At 35.1% G+C, this 19,371-nt stretch overlaps 1 protein-coding gene across 1 annotated transcript; it reads right to left on the bottom strand.

The window, feature by feature from the left end:
• Positions 1 to 2,572: 2,572 nt before the first annotated feature.
• LOC115950692 (protein WUSCHEL) lies at positions 2,573 to 4,547 on the bottom strand. The gene is made up of 3 exons (XM_031067919.1): positions 3,953 to 4,547; positions 3,706 to 3,800; positions 2,573 to 3,143 (listed from the first exon to the last, which is right to left on the bottom strand). Exons 1-3 carry the CDS (start codon positions 4,338 to 4,340, stop codon positions 2,781 to 2,783), a joined length of 846 nt encoding a protein of 281 aa, XP_030923779.1. The 5' UTR covers positions 4,341 to 4,547; the 3' UTR covers positions 2,573 to 2,780.
• Between the last annotated feature and the right edge of the window lie 14,824 nt (positions 4,548 to 19,371).

Here is a 19,371-nt window from a genome sequence, read left to right as displayed (position 1 = left end):
AAAACAAAGATACAGCTCAAATGGTAGCCCCCCACCTCTTCGAGTTCTCTCCATCCAAGAGAGAACCCAAAAATCAATGATTTGCATGAACAAGAGAAAAATGTTGAATATGCCTCCAGACAATAGTATAACTACGTAGATGGCATGCACATGGAAACTTTTAAATGTAGTTTAGCAAGTTCTAATCAAAATGGAAAGAAAAAAATAAAAAAATAAAAATGAGACTTTACAACACTGTAAAGGGGTTCAAAAAGAATGATGCATGCAATCCCTCATATTACTGGTAAAGGACATTGCGTACTAGAAGTCTCAAAAAGCTTCAAAGATCTTGTTGGATCCACAGCTAAATCTTCATAAAATATCCTTGAACCAGGAATAGAAGCATTGTCTATAGTGAAAAGTCTCCTCTATTTGTCTACCCCTCTATAATAAAAGGCTAAATTTCCCAAACAGACATTAGGGCCATTTCCAGCCATAAAGTATGAAAAACTTGTCAAACGAATTAATGGAATGCATCCATTCAAAATCTTGTTGATGGGGACCTTTTTCAATATCGAATCTGTTCATTGGGCGCTAACAGAGTAAAGAGAGCGAACAGAAAGTAAATTATTTTTGTTCCTTGAATGTCCATGTGTATGTCGTCACAACACTAGGTCTGTAGTCTGTACCATCCAAATGCATTTATATCTTTAGTGTGAGCCCAAAAGTACTTGACATAAGGTTTTGCTTATAGATATGTATAAAAATAGTAAAACTTACCCACAATTCTTTTAGGTGATGTGCATTAAGTTTTTTAATTAAATTCAAATACATAATTGTTTTAACCAATAAAACACAGTAAAACTTAATGTATTACATTTAAGGAATTATATCTAAATTATATCCATAATTTATATATAAGAATACATTATGTTGGTTAGTGGCTGTATGAGGGTAAAGTGAGTCATTACCTCCCATCAATAAAAAAAAAGTGAGACATTACCGAATGTAGTTGGTGTGTGTGGTTATTATTATCATGGACAAAAAAAGTGTTGTGAACCTTCATATAAAAAGACAACCAAGGACTTCTTGATTTGTTGTTACATTCATTTGTGTAGTACCTGTGTTCATCCTTTGAACAAAGATTCATTTGTCTAGAATCTGTACTTTCTATATAGCTTATAGGCAGTAAGAACATGCTAGTTGGTGGTCAGATTAACATTCTAGTTGACAGAAAAGAAAAAAAAAATTTTGGTGTACATTGTTGAAAGAATAAATAGGTTCACGTGGAAACAAGTTTCAATCTTGCATTCATTCCACGTGAAATCCTTTTTCAAAAGTTGGCAGTGTCAATTGACCTCAGGATGAGGGCCGAAAATATTGAAATAATACTCGAAAAGAGTCAAATATTATTCTCATTTTTTTCCCCTCAAGAAAAATCATTCTCATCTTACAGGATAGAGCGGGGTTCATTTTGTGATTCTATAGGTAGAAGTGAATAATTAGGATAGTTTTTAGAGGAAATTATACATGGTCAGTGGCATGGTGTATTTCTAAGGTTCAATCCAAAGTCTTCACCTTAATAAAATATAAGGGTAAGTGGAAGGGTGTATTAAGTTATTGGCAACAAAATTATAAATGTCGAAATATTTAAATTAGTAAGTAGTCCGATATACACTTAATCCTTGAAAACACATAAATTTAAATATCAAATTGTTTAAGTTTCTACCAACCATCTTGACCAGTATAAAATCATAAACTTATAAGTTATAATAATTGAGTTTTGTATATTCTTAATATCATATATGTTAGTAACTTCAAAATGGTACATCGATAATAACCAATATTAAAATATTTTGTGCCAAATTAAATTAATGAGTATAATATCTATAACTTTGAGATGGTAGTGGTACTACCGTACTAGTGAGATAAATCAAGGGTTGTGACAATGTGCAACTTGGCTTGGGCACCATAAAATCCACTGCCCATTTGATAGTTTTGAGAGGAAAACATACGAAATAGCATTGCGGTTTCTACGATTATACCAGTTTCCTATGCTTGTAGACGCATATATATGTGCTTTCACGTTCTCTTACTTTCATCATACTTCCTCTAACAGTCCCTTCCCATTCTCATAATAGAGTATTTCTTTATGCCATTGGATTGGATATCATTGGCAAATCTTTTCACACTGTACAAAGCACCATATGATACCCAGAAAACCTTTGCACTGTAGATTAGGAGCACCAGCACCAGCCCCACCTAAAATCTCTGTCGAGAATTCACTTTTCCACGCAATGTGCATGCGCGTGAAAGCTACTGAAGCATTAATCAATTAAGTGAAGGTGACAGAATGCCATTTTTAAGTTTTAACCTCCACAAATCTTGCACTATATCTGATAATGTGCAAGCTAAAACTTAACAAAAGACGTGATCTTCTAGGAGCTCACAAAATGTATAAACTACATAATAGATCTTAATAAATATCTTAATCATTACTATCATTGTTTGTGCCCTTAATCCATCCATTTTAGCAGATTATCATGGAATATTCTTTCAAAAGAGACAAAGGAAAAGCTAAATTAATCACCCTTTAAGTTCTTTTGCATTTCACATGTCAACTTCACAACTAGTACATTGAACTAATTATAAAAAGAGTGTCAAATTAGGCCCAGTTGGCAAACTACCCTTAATTAGCAATTTAGCATAGACATAGGCAAGCCAAGTTACGTACATGGTGGCTAATTAAGAAAACAAACATTAATTTCTATGGTGGGTCTAATCTAATGGTAGGTTGAAGCTCAGTGAGAGTAGGAGTTGAGGCTAAGTTCGAGGGAAGTGCGAGAACCATTGATTCCATCATCTGCAGAGCGATAACAGCTGGGGTAGTACCCACTGGTGGTGTAAGGGTTCATGTTGCAGAAGCCATTGATGTCTTCAGCATGCATGGGGAACAGTGGGAGAGTTTCTTTCTCACTAGCTTCCACTTCTTCTTCTTCTTCATCTTCATCTTCTTGTACTCCTAAGTTTTCTTCCATTAATCTTTTCTTATCAAAGAGAGTACTGTAGGATGAAGAATAGGGATCAACCCCTACACATCCAGAGTTGTGCCCAATAGATCCACCAACTCCACCATTGTTACCTCCATTTGATATTGAGCAGTTCTGTTTGAGACAAACAAGCATTAAAGAGAGAGTAAAGGCTAGCAAGAAAGATATAAGATTATAAAAGGACTCAAATAAATAGAAAAATTACTACTTTTTGCACATTATATTTACCATTTTAACTATAGTCTTAGTGCGCTGCATGGTGTTTTCCTCTAATTAGTTTCGCCCAAAATAAAATGGGTTTCTCTTCTTGAAAACTTTAATTTTTTACTGTTTTATAAGAAGGAAATCGAATGGATATACTTCTTTTTATAGATATTTTAAGGGTCTGAAGAAGGATTGTCTAGCTTGTCTCTCCCTTCATTGAAATCAGATACCAAAAGATGCGGTCTTTGTATAGTAATTGCAGTAGATCAAGCTTGCACTATATATGATCACGTACATGGTTTCAAGTTTTATGTCGGTTTCTTGCTATTTCTTATGTTGCAACTTGCAAAAGAGATGGTTTTAACTACAAGAATTTATATAACTCTGAAAAAAAAAACTTTTAATAACTCAGTAAACCAATTTCATCATAACTCTTTTAGAGCGCTTAAGTGCCAAACCTATAGATACTTACCCTCAAGCTTTTCTCCGTAGTTACCGATCCATATCCATAATTCCCCATATGCCCAAAAGATATCACCCCAGATGATGAAGATGAAGCAGAGACCCCTGCAAACCACAGACACCCACATCACAAAAAATCAACCACAAATGACTAGTCAGAAAGGTACACCCACGAAAAAAAGAGACCTTTCAAACTATAGAATGAATAATAAAAATAAAAAAATGGAGAATAATATATTAAGGAGTAGTCTGTTCACCAGAGGTTATGTTGGGCAAGGGGTACTTGGTGTGAATGGATTCTTCAGGTGTACTATTCCAATTAGTGTTACCAACCCCGACCCCTCTTTGCATGGGCACATCAGAATTTAACCTTTTCTTCTGCCTTTCACGAGCTTTGTGGTTCTGAAACCAATAAAAGACATTCTTGCCTTCAATCTTGCCGTACTTTCTGAGTCTAGCTGAGATCCTCTGAATCTGCTCAGCACTTGGGGACCTAACTCCATTGTTGTAGTAAAGGTCCTTTAGAATTCTTATCTGGTCAGTTGTGGGAGTCCAGCGTGTAATGCTTGGCCTGCATAGATATCCCCCTTTTCCACTGCTACCATCCTCGTTTAGTGCTTGTTGTTGTTGATTTTGAGGTTCCATTAGATTGCAAACAAAGAACAAAACAAGGAGAAGCAAACAAAAGAAAGAGTGTAGACTGCAGAGAAAGAGAGAGAGAGAGAGAGAGAGAGAGAAGGGTTGGTGAGAATGAGAGTGAGAGTAAGTGCATGAAATGGTTAGATAGGGTGATGGGGTTTTAATAGTGAAGAAAGCAAAGGTGGGCACATGGAGAGGAAATCAGACTATCAGAGTAATATCTGGGAGAGAAGGACTGAAGTTGCCAGACATGGGTTCATAAAAAGGATAGGGACAAAAGAGAGCTTAGAAAGGGAGGGTATCAGTGGATTACTTGGATGAAAAGGTATGTCAAGGTATGAAAATTAATTATATTATGCAGTGTGTCAAGGTATGAAAATTAATTATATTTTGCAGAGAGAGAGAGACAGAGAGAGAGAGGTGAAATAGAATGAAATGATATATTTGATGGAAAGAAAGAAAGAAGATATATATATATATATATATATTATATATATATAGACTTTTGAATGAATGATATTGAAAATTAATGTATGTTATTTAAGGCTATTTGGTAGTGTATTTTAAACAATAGTTTTTAATATTTAACCAGCATTATATGTATTTTTACATATTTTTTTACTCACACATATTTATAAAAAATTCAAATAACATTATTAGAACAACATTATCAAATGGGCTCTTAGACTTACGAGGCGTTCTTCTTTTAATGGAGATGTACTCTTTTTTTACCAGATCTAAAAGCCAGATATTCTTGTACTTAAATTTTTTGTTTTTATTTTTTCTGAATTAATTTTGTACTTACCTATGAGTGATATGGGCAGAACAGTAAATGACTTTGATGATGAACTCCCTTTACTTACATGGGTCCCAAACTATGCATGAGGCTTCTCTATTAGGATTTCTGTTTTTTTGTTCAGTTACCCTATCTTAAGCTTGCATCCTCTCTAGGAATTTCAGGAATTTGAGCTTTTTCCTGGTTTTACTATTGAGGCAATTGGGGGATAACTTAGCGGTAGGTGCAGTGGAAGGCATGGAAAGTACAGCCTTGAAATTAAATAATGGTATAGTGAGCTTTCCTTTGCAGAAAAATGAAGCAACTTTGACTAACCCTAGGGTCATTTATTCCTGAACAAGCAGTTCTGGAATACCATGCTCAATGTCTAGAAAAAATAACAGAATTCCATCAATTAACAAATCTAAATTTGAAAGAAAACTCAAGATCAATTCCGTGAGGACCATGGCATACATGTTATATCCACCTGGTCAAATTCAATATGTGTCCACTGATTGAAGCTAAATTACAAGTCTTCAATGGAATTTAATTTATGACAATATGCTCTAAAGTAAGCAGAACTTCTATTGAGATTCAAGGTACCACGGTAAGTGCACTCAAAAAACAAAAAACAAAAAAAAGTTGCCACGGCAAGTGTGGAGTATGCCAGTTTGGGACATAGGTTATGACAAAGATTTTTTTGGGAAATTGAAATCACGATTTCAGTTGCTTTTTTGCATGTGTAAAGGTATGTGCATTAAAATGTGTGTAATAAATGTGCTTCGTATATTATACTCTAGGTTCATTCTATGATGTTTGATTGTTTTCTTTTTTTAAACAAAATCTTAAGCCAAAGTTATTATAGACAAGACTTCTTATTTAAGGAGAAAAACCGTTACTAGTTAATTTAATTGAAATCTACTAACCATCTTCCGTGGTATATAATTGTAAATTCCAAATTTATTGTGATGCAATGAAAGATTTTATTATCAAATTATTTGACATTCACACATAATTACCAACTTTCACTAGTAATATAAATTTTTTTTTTTTTTTCCATAGTAGCTTACACATGAACATCATCACATTATATTTTGAAATTTTGGATGTTCAAACGAAGATACATAAAAAATAGATAATTGTTGCAGTTGTTCCAAATTTCTAATTTTGACTTTAATAATTTTTGTTGGCGCAAAAGGATATGAATTTTCCTTGGTGTGGAAGAAATATTTTTTCTAGGTATGAAACAAAAGTTCATTCTTGAAGAAGTAATTATGTGAATATGTGGGTTTGTGATGTTTGGTTGAGATTAATTGAAACTCATATCATTAATAGTGAATTTTAAGTCACATTAACCATAAACATAGAATTAGAATTGCCGAACCACGAAAAATATTGATATCCCATGTAATTTTTTTTTAATTGTTTGGCAAAATTAAGTTTCACCAATACCAAATCAAAATCACATTTAACTAGTATAAGAATTCAAGATTGATCTTGGTAAGAAGGTGACGTTTGTTCCATTTATGCAATTGATTGGAGACCAAAATTAAGTTTGGTCATGAAACAACAATTGTCTTCCTCAAGGAAAGCTGTTTGTTTGGATTAGTTCTAACTTCTAATTTAGTAAAATGACAATCAAACTTGGATCATGATCTAACATTAATGCTAGGAACTCTACTTTGATTCTCATCTCAGATTCGATTCCTAATTATGAATTATCACCTTTAATCTCTCCTCCCGATTTCATGATTCATGATCTCTTAAAACAGTTTTCATTCATTAATAATTAAGAATTTCCTCAAATTACAGGGAGTGAAACTGAAATCCACCAAAAATTGAGGGTAAAAGTGCAATAAGAAAAATCAGAGTCATTATTGTCTTTAGCCCTTTATGCTAAGAGCACGCGTCCCAAAAATAAATGCGAAAGCCTTTAATAGGGGTTGCCACGGTTTGTGGAAGTTTATCTATGTTTGAGATCAATCATCAAAAGCTTCATCATTCTTTGCCCTTTACCACTGCCGCTTTGAATTGTACCATTTCCAATTCCCAAACAAGCACACAGATTGCTCCAATGACCCACGTCTTCCATAATTCTTTCTTTCTTTTTTAATTTTAACTTTTCCCCTCTATAATTCAGTGAGACAACAAATCAGCAGCTTTGAAAGCAAAGGCTATAAACCTGCCAGGGGTATTTTACGCGTGTGTGTGAGAAGGTTCCAAGCAAGATTGGACACCAATTTAATCAAATGAAAGATTTATAACAGTTATCCTATCCCTAGTTGCTAGTGCTATACTACAAATAATGAGCCTAGGTGCTAGAGATAAATTCTAAAGTTGTTGAGCAAAAAGCATATATATTTTAAAATAAAAGATAGAGTAATGGCAGAAATGTTTCCAATCAAAAAGAAAATAAGTCGGTCAAGGTTTTTATAATTTAATTGGTATCACTAATGTATGTACAAAGTATTTGAGGGTTTAGGAGAGAAAATGTTTGAATTGTGAAATTAGTAACATAAAATAACTATCTTTAAAAAAAAAAAAAATGAAGTAAGTTGAACATTAATTTTATAAGTGTTTAAGTCATCTTAAGAGTTACTCCAAAGATTCATGAAAAAAGTGCTTAGAGGTTTAGGTAGAAAATGGTTCAAGTTGTAAAGTTAGCAACATATTGTAACTATTTCAAAAGATAAAAGGTCAGCTTAGGGTGTAAAGAAGATTATATTTTAGACAGTCTCTTTCAAAAACATATCAAGATGACATTTTTAATTTAAAATTTTTGTGTTTCAAATTCATGATTAAAGATAAGAATAATTTAAATATCCTAGTTCATTATGAAACCACACTTCCTTTGTTAAAGTATAAGAGCATTCACATTGGAAATGCTAAAATAGCTAAAATGTTGCTTTAGCACTTCAAACACCAAAGTACATGCTCATTAGAGGGGCTAAAACTTAAAAAAAAAAAAAAAAAGTTAACAACTGTAGGGGCCTTTTTTGTATGATATGGTATGTTGTGCTGCTTCCTGCGGAAATGGGCTGGGCTGCCTCTTGCAGTGATGGGCCCTAGTGTTTCTGAGTAAGGGAGCTGGGACCGGTCCAATTGTAACTCAACTTGGGCCGGTTTGTGCACAAACTTATGCCTTGTCTGCCAGGAGCAAATTTACGGTAAGCAGAATTGTTGCAGACGAGTTACTGCAGGTAGATATAATAATAACTAAAATAGAGTAATTTGATTTATTTAAATAAACGGCTATGTATTCCCTACTAATAAAGTATGATTACAATCACAATGATATCAATCACAGAGAAAGAATGAAGAAAATAATACTGGCTAATTTAAATGGTCATAAATTAAGTTTTAGACTTAGTCTGCCGCAGTAAAGCCAAAGAGGAGAGAACGCCTCTTCTCAATGCAAATAACCTCCCTAGGAAAAGGATCCTGCCGTGGAGATTAATGGCTTTGAGGGAGTCGGCCCTGAATGATTGTTGCCCAAAAGAAAGAATCATTGTTTGCATTTTAGAAGAAGGTAAGATTTGAAGGGGGAGAGAGGGAAACCGATTTATGGATGCATGCCTTATTGAACCAACTCTCTTTTTTCTTAGTTTTCTTTTCCTTTCTTTTCTGTTTTCTTTCTTATCTTTTTCTTTTCTTTTTGCTCTGTTTTCTCCTTTTACTCCAAAAAATATGCTCTGTTTTTTATCCCCCTCTACAGGGCACAGTAAGAGCCTCTTTATAGTACCTGTCGCGACCAAGGTTTTATTATTTTGCCCCTTAACCGCCTCTGTCTGGTCTGGGCGCACTTACCGACCACCAGAGGTGTGTGCCACTCACTCTTGCCAGATAGAGGCAGGTTTCAGTTCTCTCCCTACCGTCGCATTTCTTTCCTGCCACAGTATAAGTGCTCTCTCTCTCCACTCTCAAGGCATGCACCCAACAGTTCCCCCTCAAACTTGCCTCTTTTGGGTGGTCTATCATCCCAGCAGGACGTACCTCCCAAAAGAGGATTGGGCAGGAGCCGCAAATAGATCTTTTTCCCTCTCCCCACCACCAAATCATACCCCCTTTACCTCGTACCTCTGGCCCATGGCCCCACCATGTCCTATATTGGCTGGGTACAAGCTGGTGGTGCCTAGGCCTTGCACGTGCTTCCCTTTCAGATATGTCCAAGAGTCTGCCTGCTGCTCATGCGTCTACCGTGTTTTGGAGACTCTTCATCTGCGTTTCCTGACCCTTCGTGCGGGCTTTTTCTTTGGTTTCCTGCTCCATTCAAGAGCTGGGCTTCGTATGATGATGGGCTTTACATTTCTTTGGCCTACCTTTGATTTTCTTTACTGCCTATCACGTTGAATTGTTATTCCTGCCGTAATAATTTAATCCTGCTGGACCTCTTTTTGGGCTAGCCGTTTATTCCTTTTCTCAGTGGCCTGTCATGGGCACTGTTTTGCTTTTACTCATGGGCTCCTATGTCCCTTTGGGCTTTTCCTTTGGGCATCCATGGCCCGATTGCTTTCTTTGGACTTCCTTGGCCCGTTTGCTAATTCCACACTCCCATGGGCTTCTTACTAACTTCATTGGGCTTCCCTGGCCCAATAACCTTATCCTTATCTTTGGAGTTCATGGACCTGCCATAAACTCCTTACTCTCTTAGTTTACAATTGCCTTGGGCCTGCGGCGACCCTTTCTCACTTTTCTACCTCATACTCTACCCATGGGATGCTACTTCTTTCTTTCCTGGCTTTCTTGAGCCCGCTTGCCTCTTCAAGACCCATTTATTTATTTGTTGGGCCTGTAATTCATTATTCCTGCCGCTTGGGCCTAATGGGTTTTTTGCTATTTATCTTGTCAATTCTTTGTGGCCCTCATTATTGGGCTTTTCTGTCTGCTGGGCTTCCACAAATGGCCCTCAACAACAACTAGCTACAATAATCTACTACTAGTGTCTAGTAGAAAGTTGCTAATATTTTATTATTTCTCTCTCTCTCTCTCTCTCATCACCTCCTTACCATTGCAGACCGTTAAGGCTGTCATGTTCTACTCTAAATCGGGTTTCAAAAAAGCAAACTCATCTCTCCACCGTATTGGAATTTATCTTTGCCCCAGGCTTGATTCAATTTGCTTGGCGTTGGTTGTTGCAATTTTGGGGGTGGGTTTGTGGTGATGACCAAAGTGTTGGGTTTGTGGTGCTGTGACTTGTGGTTATGGTTTTGGGTTGATCGGCAGGATTGTCAATGGTGGGTTGAGATCGTTTTTGGGTATGTGTTGTTTGTTATTGGGTTTTTTTTTTGTGACAGTTATGAATTTTTTGGGTGTATGTTCATATGGGTTTGTGTTTAATATGGTTGTGGGTTTGGGGTATGTGGTGGTGGTGGTGGTGGTTTTGGGTCATGGGTTTTTGATTTGGTGGGTTGTGGCTTTGAGGACGATGATGATGGTGGTGGTTGATTTTGGGTGGCGGTGGTAGGTTTGGCAGTTGTTGGGGTAGCAGTTTTGGTGGTTACTAGGTTTATCAGAGAGAGAGAGAGAGAGAGAGAGAGAGAGAGAAATGAATAGTGTTTGACTATGATGTGATAAATAAGAGATGAGATGAAAGGTGAGTCGTGAAATAATGAATTAAAATAGATAAAGTAGCTTTTTGGATACTAAATACTAATTTTTTAGCACCCAAATATGAATGCTCTTAGGTTAAGCTATTTATATTAAGTTTTCCATCTTAATTTCTATCGTTATCATAGTGAGCCTTTGCCATTATAGATAATATATACATATAATTTTATCTAATTTTATGCAAGTTAGTATTCTTGGACTTTAGTCTTATAACACTACAAAAAATTGGGGCTATCCTAACGTTTTTAAACCGTGGCTATAACTTCAAAAAGTGCCGATATAGACCAAAATGCCCTATCCTGACGCTTTTTTTCCTGGTGCTTTGTAGCGCTGCCCAATGAGTGTGACAATAGGTCCTTTGGACCTACACCAACAATTTCAAAACCGCCGCTATAGGTCTTTATTTTTTATTTTTTCTTTTTTTTCAAGGCCCATTAGGTTCCCTTGAATTTTGCTTTCGCATCCTATTTATAGCTAAACAAAATAACATACTAAATACAAGAGAGGATCTAGTTTAAACAACCAAATTTTTAAGTACATAATATTAATATACATTACCAACTTAAGGTTAGGATAATTATTCTCAATTTTTTTTTTTTTTTTGGAAAGAATTATTCTCACAATTCTTAACATGTGATGTTGAGACTTGAGACCATCAGATTTGAAACTCAAAAAGAGGGAAAAAAATGTAGCACCTAGCTACAAAATACCAATAATTGAGTTCATTAGAATTGATACTTGTACTTCCAAATTTTTTGGGTGCGTCATGACAATAATTTAATTTTTTTCCCAAGACATTAAGGAACGCTTATAACAAATTATTGTAGTCTCAAGACTCATGTCACCTATCAAATCATTGGATTCTTCCTTCCCACTAACTTTGATTTAAAGCCGTGTTAAAAATGTAATCTTTATTATTCTTCTTCCTAATATAATTATGTATAATACAAACATGCATGTCACACAACAAGTAGAGTTAAAAAAATTTCACCAAAAAAAAAAAAAACATTCATAATAGTTGTTCTCAATTAATTGTAGGATGTGTGTGAGACAGAAAAAGGGGATAGAAAGATGCATACCTTCCTCCACTTTGTATTGCTTTAATCCCCCACAAGTTGATTTTAGTGAATTCTAAACCCTTAAAAACAAGAAAGAAGAAGGAATAGTCATTGTTGATGCCCATTTTTGCAAATCCATATCCAAAAGCCCATGAGGAAGAGAGCCCAATGAAAAAGCAAGGCCTAAAGGCCCACCAAGAAGACCAAAGAGTAAGAGAGGTCCAAAGAAAGAAATGCAAGGGAAAGCAATCTATAGCAAAACGCAAATCTGCCGCAGAATACAGATCTGCCGCATAATACAGTTCCCTGGCAGAATGGCTTCGGCAAACAAAGATAAATTAGGCCCAAGACTCTTTTGATCCAGTTAACATTATCTGGCCCACAAAGGCCCAAATTCTTTTGTATAAAAGGATAAGCGTGAAAACTGATATGAAGAAGCATGATGAAAAGAAACAAGGAACAGCAGGAAGTGTCAGCAGCAGGAATCACGTGAAGGAAAGAAAAGCCAAACCAAAGGAAAATGACAAACGTAGCAGGAAACGCGTGAAGAAATAAGACAAAACATGCAGCAAACCAAAACAAAGCTAATCTGCTACAGCAGAAATGATGTGGGAGGCAAACACAGAAGATAACAGAGTAAGCACAGAAGGGCCAGGGCACCACCAACCTATACCCAACCAATACAGGGGAGATGAGCCCACGGTCAAGGGGATTCAGAGGGCGTGGTTTGGTGGTGGGGGGAAAAGGGGGTCTATATTTGGTTTCCTGCCGTGACTTCTTTTGGGGAATATATCTTGTTGGGATAGTATCTTACCCAAAAGAAGTAATAAATGGTTGGAATCATTTGATGCATGCCATAGAGCTAGGTAGTGAGGTAGAGGTATACAACAGGAATAAACAAAAGGGAATTTTGTCGAGAAATGGGTAGTGGTGCAGCAGACATGAACTGAACAATGGCAGTGGTCTGGGCAACCAATGGGTGAGTGAGTAATCTTGAAAGGATGCCCACAACAAACCAAAAACAGTTGGTGAAGCCCTAGGGGTAAAAAGGAGAAATCCCATTGAATCAGTTGGCTATAAAAGGAAGGTAACCAGGCAGAAAAAAGAAAGGAAATGGGAGAGAAAAAACAGGGGAAAGGGAGGAAAAATAAGGGAAGAGAGAAAAACACTAAAAGAGGGAGACCCAATGGAGGGAAGCACTTAAGGGAGAAAACTCATGGTAAGAGAGTAGTAAGCACCCAGAGAGAAGTACCCAGGAAAAGGAAAGACAAAAAAGGAGGAACAACTCACGGCAGGAGAGTAATAAGAAACTAAGAGTAAAGAAAGAATGTAGAGAAAGAAAGAAAGTGGTAAAACAAAAAGAGAAAATACGGCAGGAATAGGGGCATGCATCAATAGACCATCTTTTCCCTCTCTCTTAGCAAACCCACTCTTTGATGTCCTCAAAAGTAATAGTTAGTAGCCATTTAGGCCTATTCTCCAAAATGCACAACTTTGATGGCAAAAGCCTATAACAAGGTTGTTCAAGTTGGGGTTTGGGTTCTTTCTTAGTTTACTTGTCTTATGGGAAGATTCAATACTTGATTTTGATTACAAATATATTTGATTTCTCTCATTATAAATTATATCTGCTGTATTTAGTCATCCTGCCGTAGCACGTTTTTTATCACGTTTGTTGCATTAGTTGTCTTGCTGTGGTATCTTTATTTTTTGTACTAATTATTCTGTTGTAGCACTTTTTCATTATATTTACCGTGTTAACTACTATATTAGCTAAACCTTTTTCTGCGGAAGCTTTCTTCTTTATTTGTTATTACATGTTTCACTGTTGACACAAACTAATCATTATCCTACCATAAGTATATATATACATATATCTTGTTTCTCATGTTCTGCAAAATATATTTTATATGTATATATGTGAATACGTATAAGTATATACACTCATATATGTATGTATATAATTGAGAATATGCTAACCCATTTAAACTAACATTTATTTGATGGGTATTTTCTTTGGGCTTTAGATTTGTTTATGTGCAGGAAGTAGAAAAGTATTTCTGCAGTAAAAATGAAGAGTAGTCATTCACATTGCAAAAATTTTTACTACATGGCAGAAGGCTTTAAAGCACAGCAGACGGCTTTAAAGCACAGCAGACAGCTTTAATGCACAGCAAACAGCTTTAATGCACAGGAGGAAGCTTTGTTGCACAGTAGAAAGTTTTGTTACATAGCAAAAAAAAGTCAGTCCTGTGGTAGAAACTGAAGAAAAATTCCTTTTGCGGCAGAAACTGGAGAAAAGTTAATTCTGCGGCAGAAACAGAGGATAAGCACCACGTTCTGCCTGCTGTAAGCGTGCTCCTGGCAGACGAGACATAATTTGCGCACAAGCCGGACCAAATTAAGTTGCAGTTGGACCGGTCTCAACTCCCTTACTCAGAATACTCGGGCCCAATACTGCAGGAGGCAACCCAGCCTACTTTAACCACAAAAAGGCCCACCACAATCATGAATTTGTTGTGGGGGTGAGTAAGTGGGGAAAAAGGGGGGAAGAGAGATTGAGCATTAAAGATGAAAGTCCAATATATGTAGGAGAAAATTTTAATTTAAGAACTTTTGAATGATAAGTAAGCAAATTTTGAATATAATTTTAGCAAGAATATGTACAAGAAATATGAAATTTAAAATTGGTTGTTAGCAGGAGCAGAGCTATGTACAAGGGTGGGGGCCATGGCCCCCCTTAAAATTTTGAAGTTCTTTTTAATATATATATATATATATATATTGATACAATATATAAATTATACTCTAGTATAATTAAAGTATATATGCGTGTAAAACTTCCTCCTAGAAACTTGAACCCTATCCCTTGGCCCCCACACCCCACACCTCACAAGCACTTATACTTGTAGAGTAACCACCTCTTGGCCCCCACAACCTTGGTGCGGTGGTAGTCCTCTCAAATATTTGAATTAGTCCAATGATGCTCTTAAAAAAATTTGGTCTAGTAGTAATAGAGACATAACGTTATTTTTCACAATTCTATTTTTTTATTGTAAAATGTGCTATTATATCTATTAAATATTTAATAAAGTTTAGCACTAAATATGTTTGAATCTATTTTTTTCAACCTATTATGTGGCGATTAACAAGTCATTGACTCATTAGAAAAAATCTTGTCACTAAAATTACACCTAAAATGTCTCTTTAATTGCCACATAATTGGTTAGAGTAAGATAGTTTCAAATATGTTTGAAACCTAACTTATTTCTCCAATTTTTGGATCATTCATGTTTTTGAAAATTTCATTAGTTCAATTGAAAGATTTGTTTACTTACTTAATATAAAATTTTATCATTTGTATTGAAAATGAAACTTTTTAAGAATTTCACTATGAAAATGGTAAAAATGAATTTTATTTTATGAAAGATAGCTATCAAACATAATTTTGATTGAAAATACTAAACTTTTTGTTGTTGTTAGGTGTGTGTATATATATAACTTATCAAATAAAAAAGTGTGTGTGTATATAATAAAAAAGTGTGTGTACATATATATATATATATATATATATCTGTGTGGAGGTTTGTCTCGATAAATATATCAATGCCGCCACTTGGTCCCCCCAAATAAAAACTCCTGGTTCCGCTCTTTGTTGCTAGTGGGAACATACATGTTTACATTTGTGGAGTATAGAGTGGAACATGAAAAATGAAACAGAAGATTTATACTCAAACCAACAAAAGATTCAAAATTTAGAAGTAGATTATGAAGTGCTGTTAATATAATAATGATTATAGTAAGTTTCAACTTTAACAACATGCACAAAAATATAAATTGACACCGAGATAGAGGAGGGAAGCGGCTTGAAGTGATTTAAGAAAGGAAAGTCGAGTGAGGGAAGCGGCTTGAAGTGTTTTAAGAAAGGAAAGTAAAGCGAGATTCATGGCTTGGTGACAGTTCAGTAGGAAAATCTCAGTTTGTCCCACGTTGCTGGAAAAAAAGAAGCCATACTCAGCTTTATATGTTGTGATTTTGTTTGTTGTTCTTGTGAGAGTTTTTTTTTTTTTTAAAGAGGAAACGATAGTTGACTTTATTAATTTAATAACACATTATATAATGGGAAAGAGAAAAAAGGAGCATTCTCCTCATTCCCTTTTGCAAAGAACGCGGCCATAGAACCTTTTTTTTGTAGTGACAATAGCAAAAACTAGAGCAACATGAATACATCATAAAGAAATAATAACAAAGAATATACTAACAAAATATTCCTATATTAACTTAATATCCTCGTGAATCCAAGCCACTTCCAACGACACAAATCCTATTTTGAGTTCAAAAGATCCACTAATTCAGCAATAATCACATTCCACAAACTCCATTATGTAAGTAGCAGCTTGTGATCATAAGCATCAGAACAATTCCATATCATCCTTTACGCAGCGCATAATATCTTCCTAGGAGTACAATTCTTGAGGGGGCAGATCTATGACTTCCTTAAACCAAATATGTATTGGTTCAGTTTGAGAGAAATGAAAGAAAGGGAAATATTGTCTTATCAGTAAAAAAATTAAACACGTCTCTCTTATCCGGGTTCTCCCATAATTTTGCTGTGCTTTACCAAGAAATGACTCTGCTATCACATAATAAATAAATGCTTCAAAACAGCGAAATAAAAACTTGTGGCTAGGGTTTGCCTTATATTATGGTCTTTTATCTTAGACTTGGTAAGACAGCAAGCAAATGAAAATGAGACTATAGTAGCAGTCGAGAGAGAGAGAGAGATGGAAATGATACTGTGATGTGTTTAAAGAGATGGGAAGAAAATAAGGGCAAAGAGGACGATTAACCAAGAGAATAGGGAGTCTACCACTGCGGCTTTGCACACTAGGGCAATCCCTTTTATGAGGTAAGTAGCTCAGGATTTTAGATAAGACGCGAGAGAGAGAGAAAAAACAAAGTCTAAAAGTTGATCAAAGATAGAAAGAAGACCATGCCTATTAGGCCAAAGAAACAAACACCTTTACGCATCCCCTATGTCTATGAGAGAGAGAGAGAGAGAGAGAGAGAACCAAACCCACTGCAAATGCATGATAAGGAAGGGCAAATCTCATAATGATAGTTAGGGTTGTACACGGTGCAGTGCGGCCTATTTTTGGAGGCTTTTTGCATCGCACCTATAGGGTGCAGTTTCCCCTCAACCCTAATTGCACCTCACTTATGGAGGGGTGGAAACCTGTCTACACAAGGTGCAGTTCACCATTCTAGTTTGGTGCGGTTAGTTCGGTTAAAACCAATAACCAAAAATATATATTTTTTTTAAAACTTCAATCCACATCAAACAACCCATTTAGAATCATCAAACAATCCAAATATTCATTAAAAAAAAAAAAGCATATTCACAATATTTCTTAAATACCCACACAAAATATCTCAAATAAATTCACAATCTTTCTAAAAATCATAGTAAGGCAAAGCATAGTTAGTATCCTAGGTACTGAGCATCAAATAAATTCACATACCAAGTAGCAAGGAGAAGCATAGTAGCCCTAGGTATTGACCATCAAAACCTTCTCTTGAAACTTCCAAAGAATAGCTATGAGAAAAAAGATAGAGGAGAAAAAGATGCTTGGAGAATGGAGGCATCGGAGTGGCAGATTAAGAAATTTAACCTAACATAAAATGACGTTGTTCCATAGTTTAATTTTATTTTTTTAAATCCAAAATGACGTCGTTTTAGCATTATAAATTTTAAAAATAAACCCAAAAATGACTTCGTTTTAGCAGCTGAAATTTTAAAAAATAAAACCAAAAAATGACTTCGTTTTATATATACGTATAACCTAACTCAACCCTAACATCAATTTCTTTTTCTTCTTCTACCTTTAGATTTAATCGCCTCTCTCTCTCTCTCCTTGGAGCTTTCTCTATCTCACTCAAACATTATATATATATATATATATAGAGGTGGTGTGGTTCGGTCTTTGTCGGTGGGCAAAACTCACCACTACTTGCTGCACCTAGTGGCGAAGTACTTGGAAACCACCGCACCAAACACCTGGGGTGGAGCTCTAAGGCGGGTGGCTTGGTGCGGTGAGGGGCGGTTCCATTGGCAGTGGGCGGTGGCTGAACAAGCCTAATGATAGTGTCAAAAATCAAACAAATTGCACAATCTGGAAAAGTTAAAACTGAGAGAGAGAGAGAGAGACACACACACACACACACACACACACACACAGAGTCTAAAAACGTTAGAAGTTATAAAAAAAGGAATGAGACTGTTATAGGTTGAATTCAAGGAAATATTGAGAGGCTGTTAATTGAAAAAATGATTATTTTTTGTTTTCTTTTTCAGTTTTTAGTGGGATCTATAACAAATTTGATTTAAGAATTCTGACCTATTTTTCATTTTTAGTATTCTAAATATTGGATTTGAATACAAAAAATGAAACTAGATCATAGAAACCAATAAAGTGGAAAATTCGTAAATATTGTGAAAACACAAAGGACCCCGCCTAACTGATGTGAGCGTGTAAGTGAAAAAAAAAAAAAAAAGTAATTTTTTTTTAAAAAGTAGAAAACAATACTAAATCAGTGTATGATGTATTTTATATCCAAATTATGTATTTAAAACAATTTACCAAACACTCTCAAATGTGAAAATGAGTCTTTTTTTTTGTCGATATTCAATTTTAGGATTTGACTAAACTGGTTTGGCTTTGTTATTTGTACTAAGTTTTCAATTTCAGTATCCAAAAAATTGAGTTTGAATATAAAAAATAAATACACCTTTTGCCGTTTTTATTTTCATTGAAAATGAATATATTGGCATTTTTGTTATATATATAAAAGAAAAAAAACAATAAAAAAAAAAAAAAAAACCCAAAGTTTGTGATGATTTTTTAATTAAAAAGTGAAAACAAAACAAATGTAGACAAGAAAATTTGTGCCAAACATAAAATGAGTTGGAAATAGAAAACAAGTATAAAATTTGAGGAAAAAAAAAAAAGAGTATAAAAAATTGAAAATGAATACACACCCAACACGTACCAAACTACACCTCTTTCTAACAAACTCAGAACCCAACACGTACCAAACTACACCTCTTTCTAACAAACTCAGAAGCAATACTGTTACTAGTAAGTTTGAAACTCATTTCAAATGCAGCAACCTGTATCATTTCAACCTCATCTCAAATATTAATTACAAAGAAATTGTTTCCAAATTTTAATTGCTGAACTCGCCAGCAAATGTACTAAATCTCAACCTGCCAGATTCAATAAGCTTGAATTCAATCAAGAAATAGACAATGAAGAATTCAATCGAAATCTCCAATTCCTAGTTTTATCAATAGAAAGTGCATTGAAAAGCCATTAAAGTGAATCTCACAGTTTACAAATGAAATACTCACGCCAGAGATTTAACAAGAAGTTTGAATGCAAATAGACGATGAAGAATTCAATCAAGATCTCCAATTCCTAGTTTTATCAATTGAAAGTGCATTGAAAAGCCATTAAAGTGAATCTCACAGTTTACAAATGAAATACTCACGCCAGAGATTTAATAAGAAGTTTGAATGCAAATAGACAATGAAGAA

Source organism: Quercus lobata, chromosome 6 (assembly GCF_001633185.2).
Source record: "Quercus lobata isolate SW786 chromosome 6, ValleyOak3.0 Primary Assembly, whole genome shotgun sequence".
Classification (NCBI taxonomy): domain Eukaryota; kingdom Viridiplantae; phylum Streptophyta; class Magnoliopsida; order Fagales; family Fagaceae; genus Quercus; species Quercus lobata.
This window is presented reverse-complemented; position numbering and strand designations above follow the sequence as displayed.

What these genes read in the sequence shown, in the direction of transcription:
- LOC115950692 (XM_031067919.1), bottom strand. Translation starts at nt 4,340, where the DNA reads ATGGAACCTCAAAATCAACAACAACAAGCACTAAACGAGGATGGTAGC. An exon ending in CTTGCCCAACATAACCTCTG is followed by an intron (nt 3,801 to 3,952) that starts GTGAACAGACTA and finishes TGTGGTTTGCAG; the next exon opens with GGGTCTCTGCTTCATCTTCA. An exon ending in CTACGGAGAAAAGCTTGAGG is followed by an intron (nt 3,144 to 3,705) that starts GTAAGTATCTAT and finishes TGTCTCAAACAG; the next exon opens with AACTGCTCAATATCAAATGG.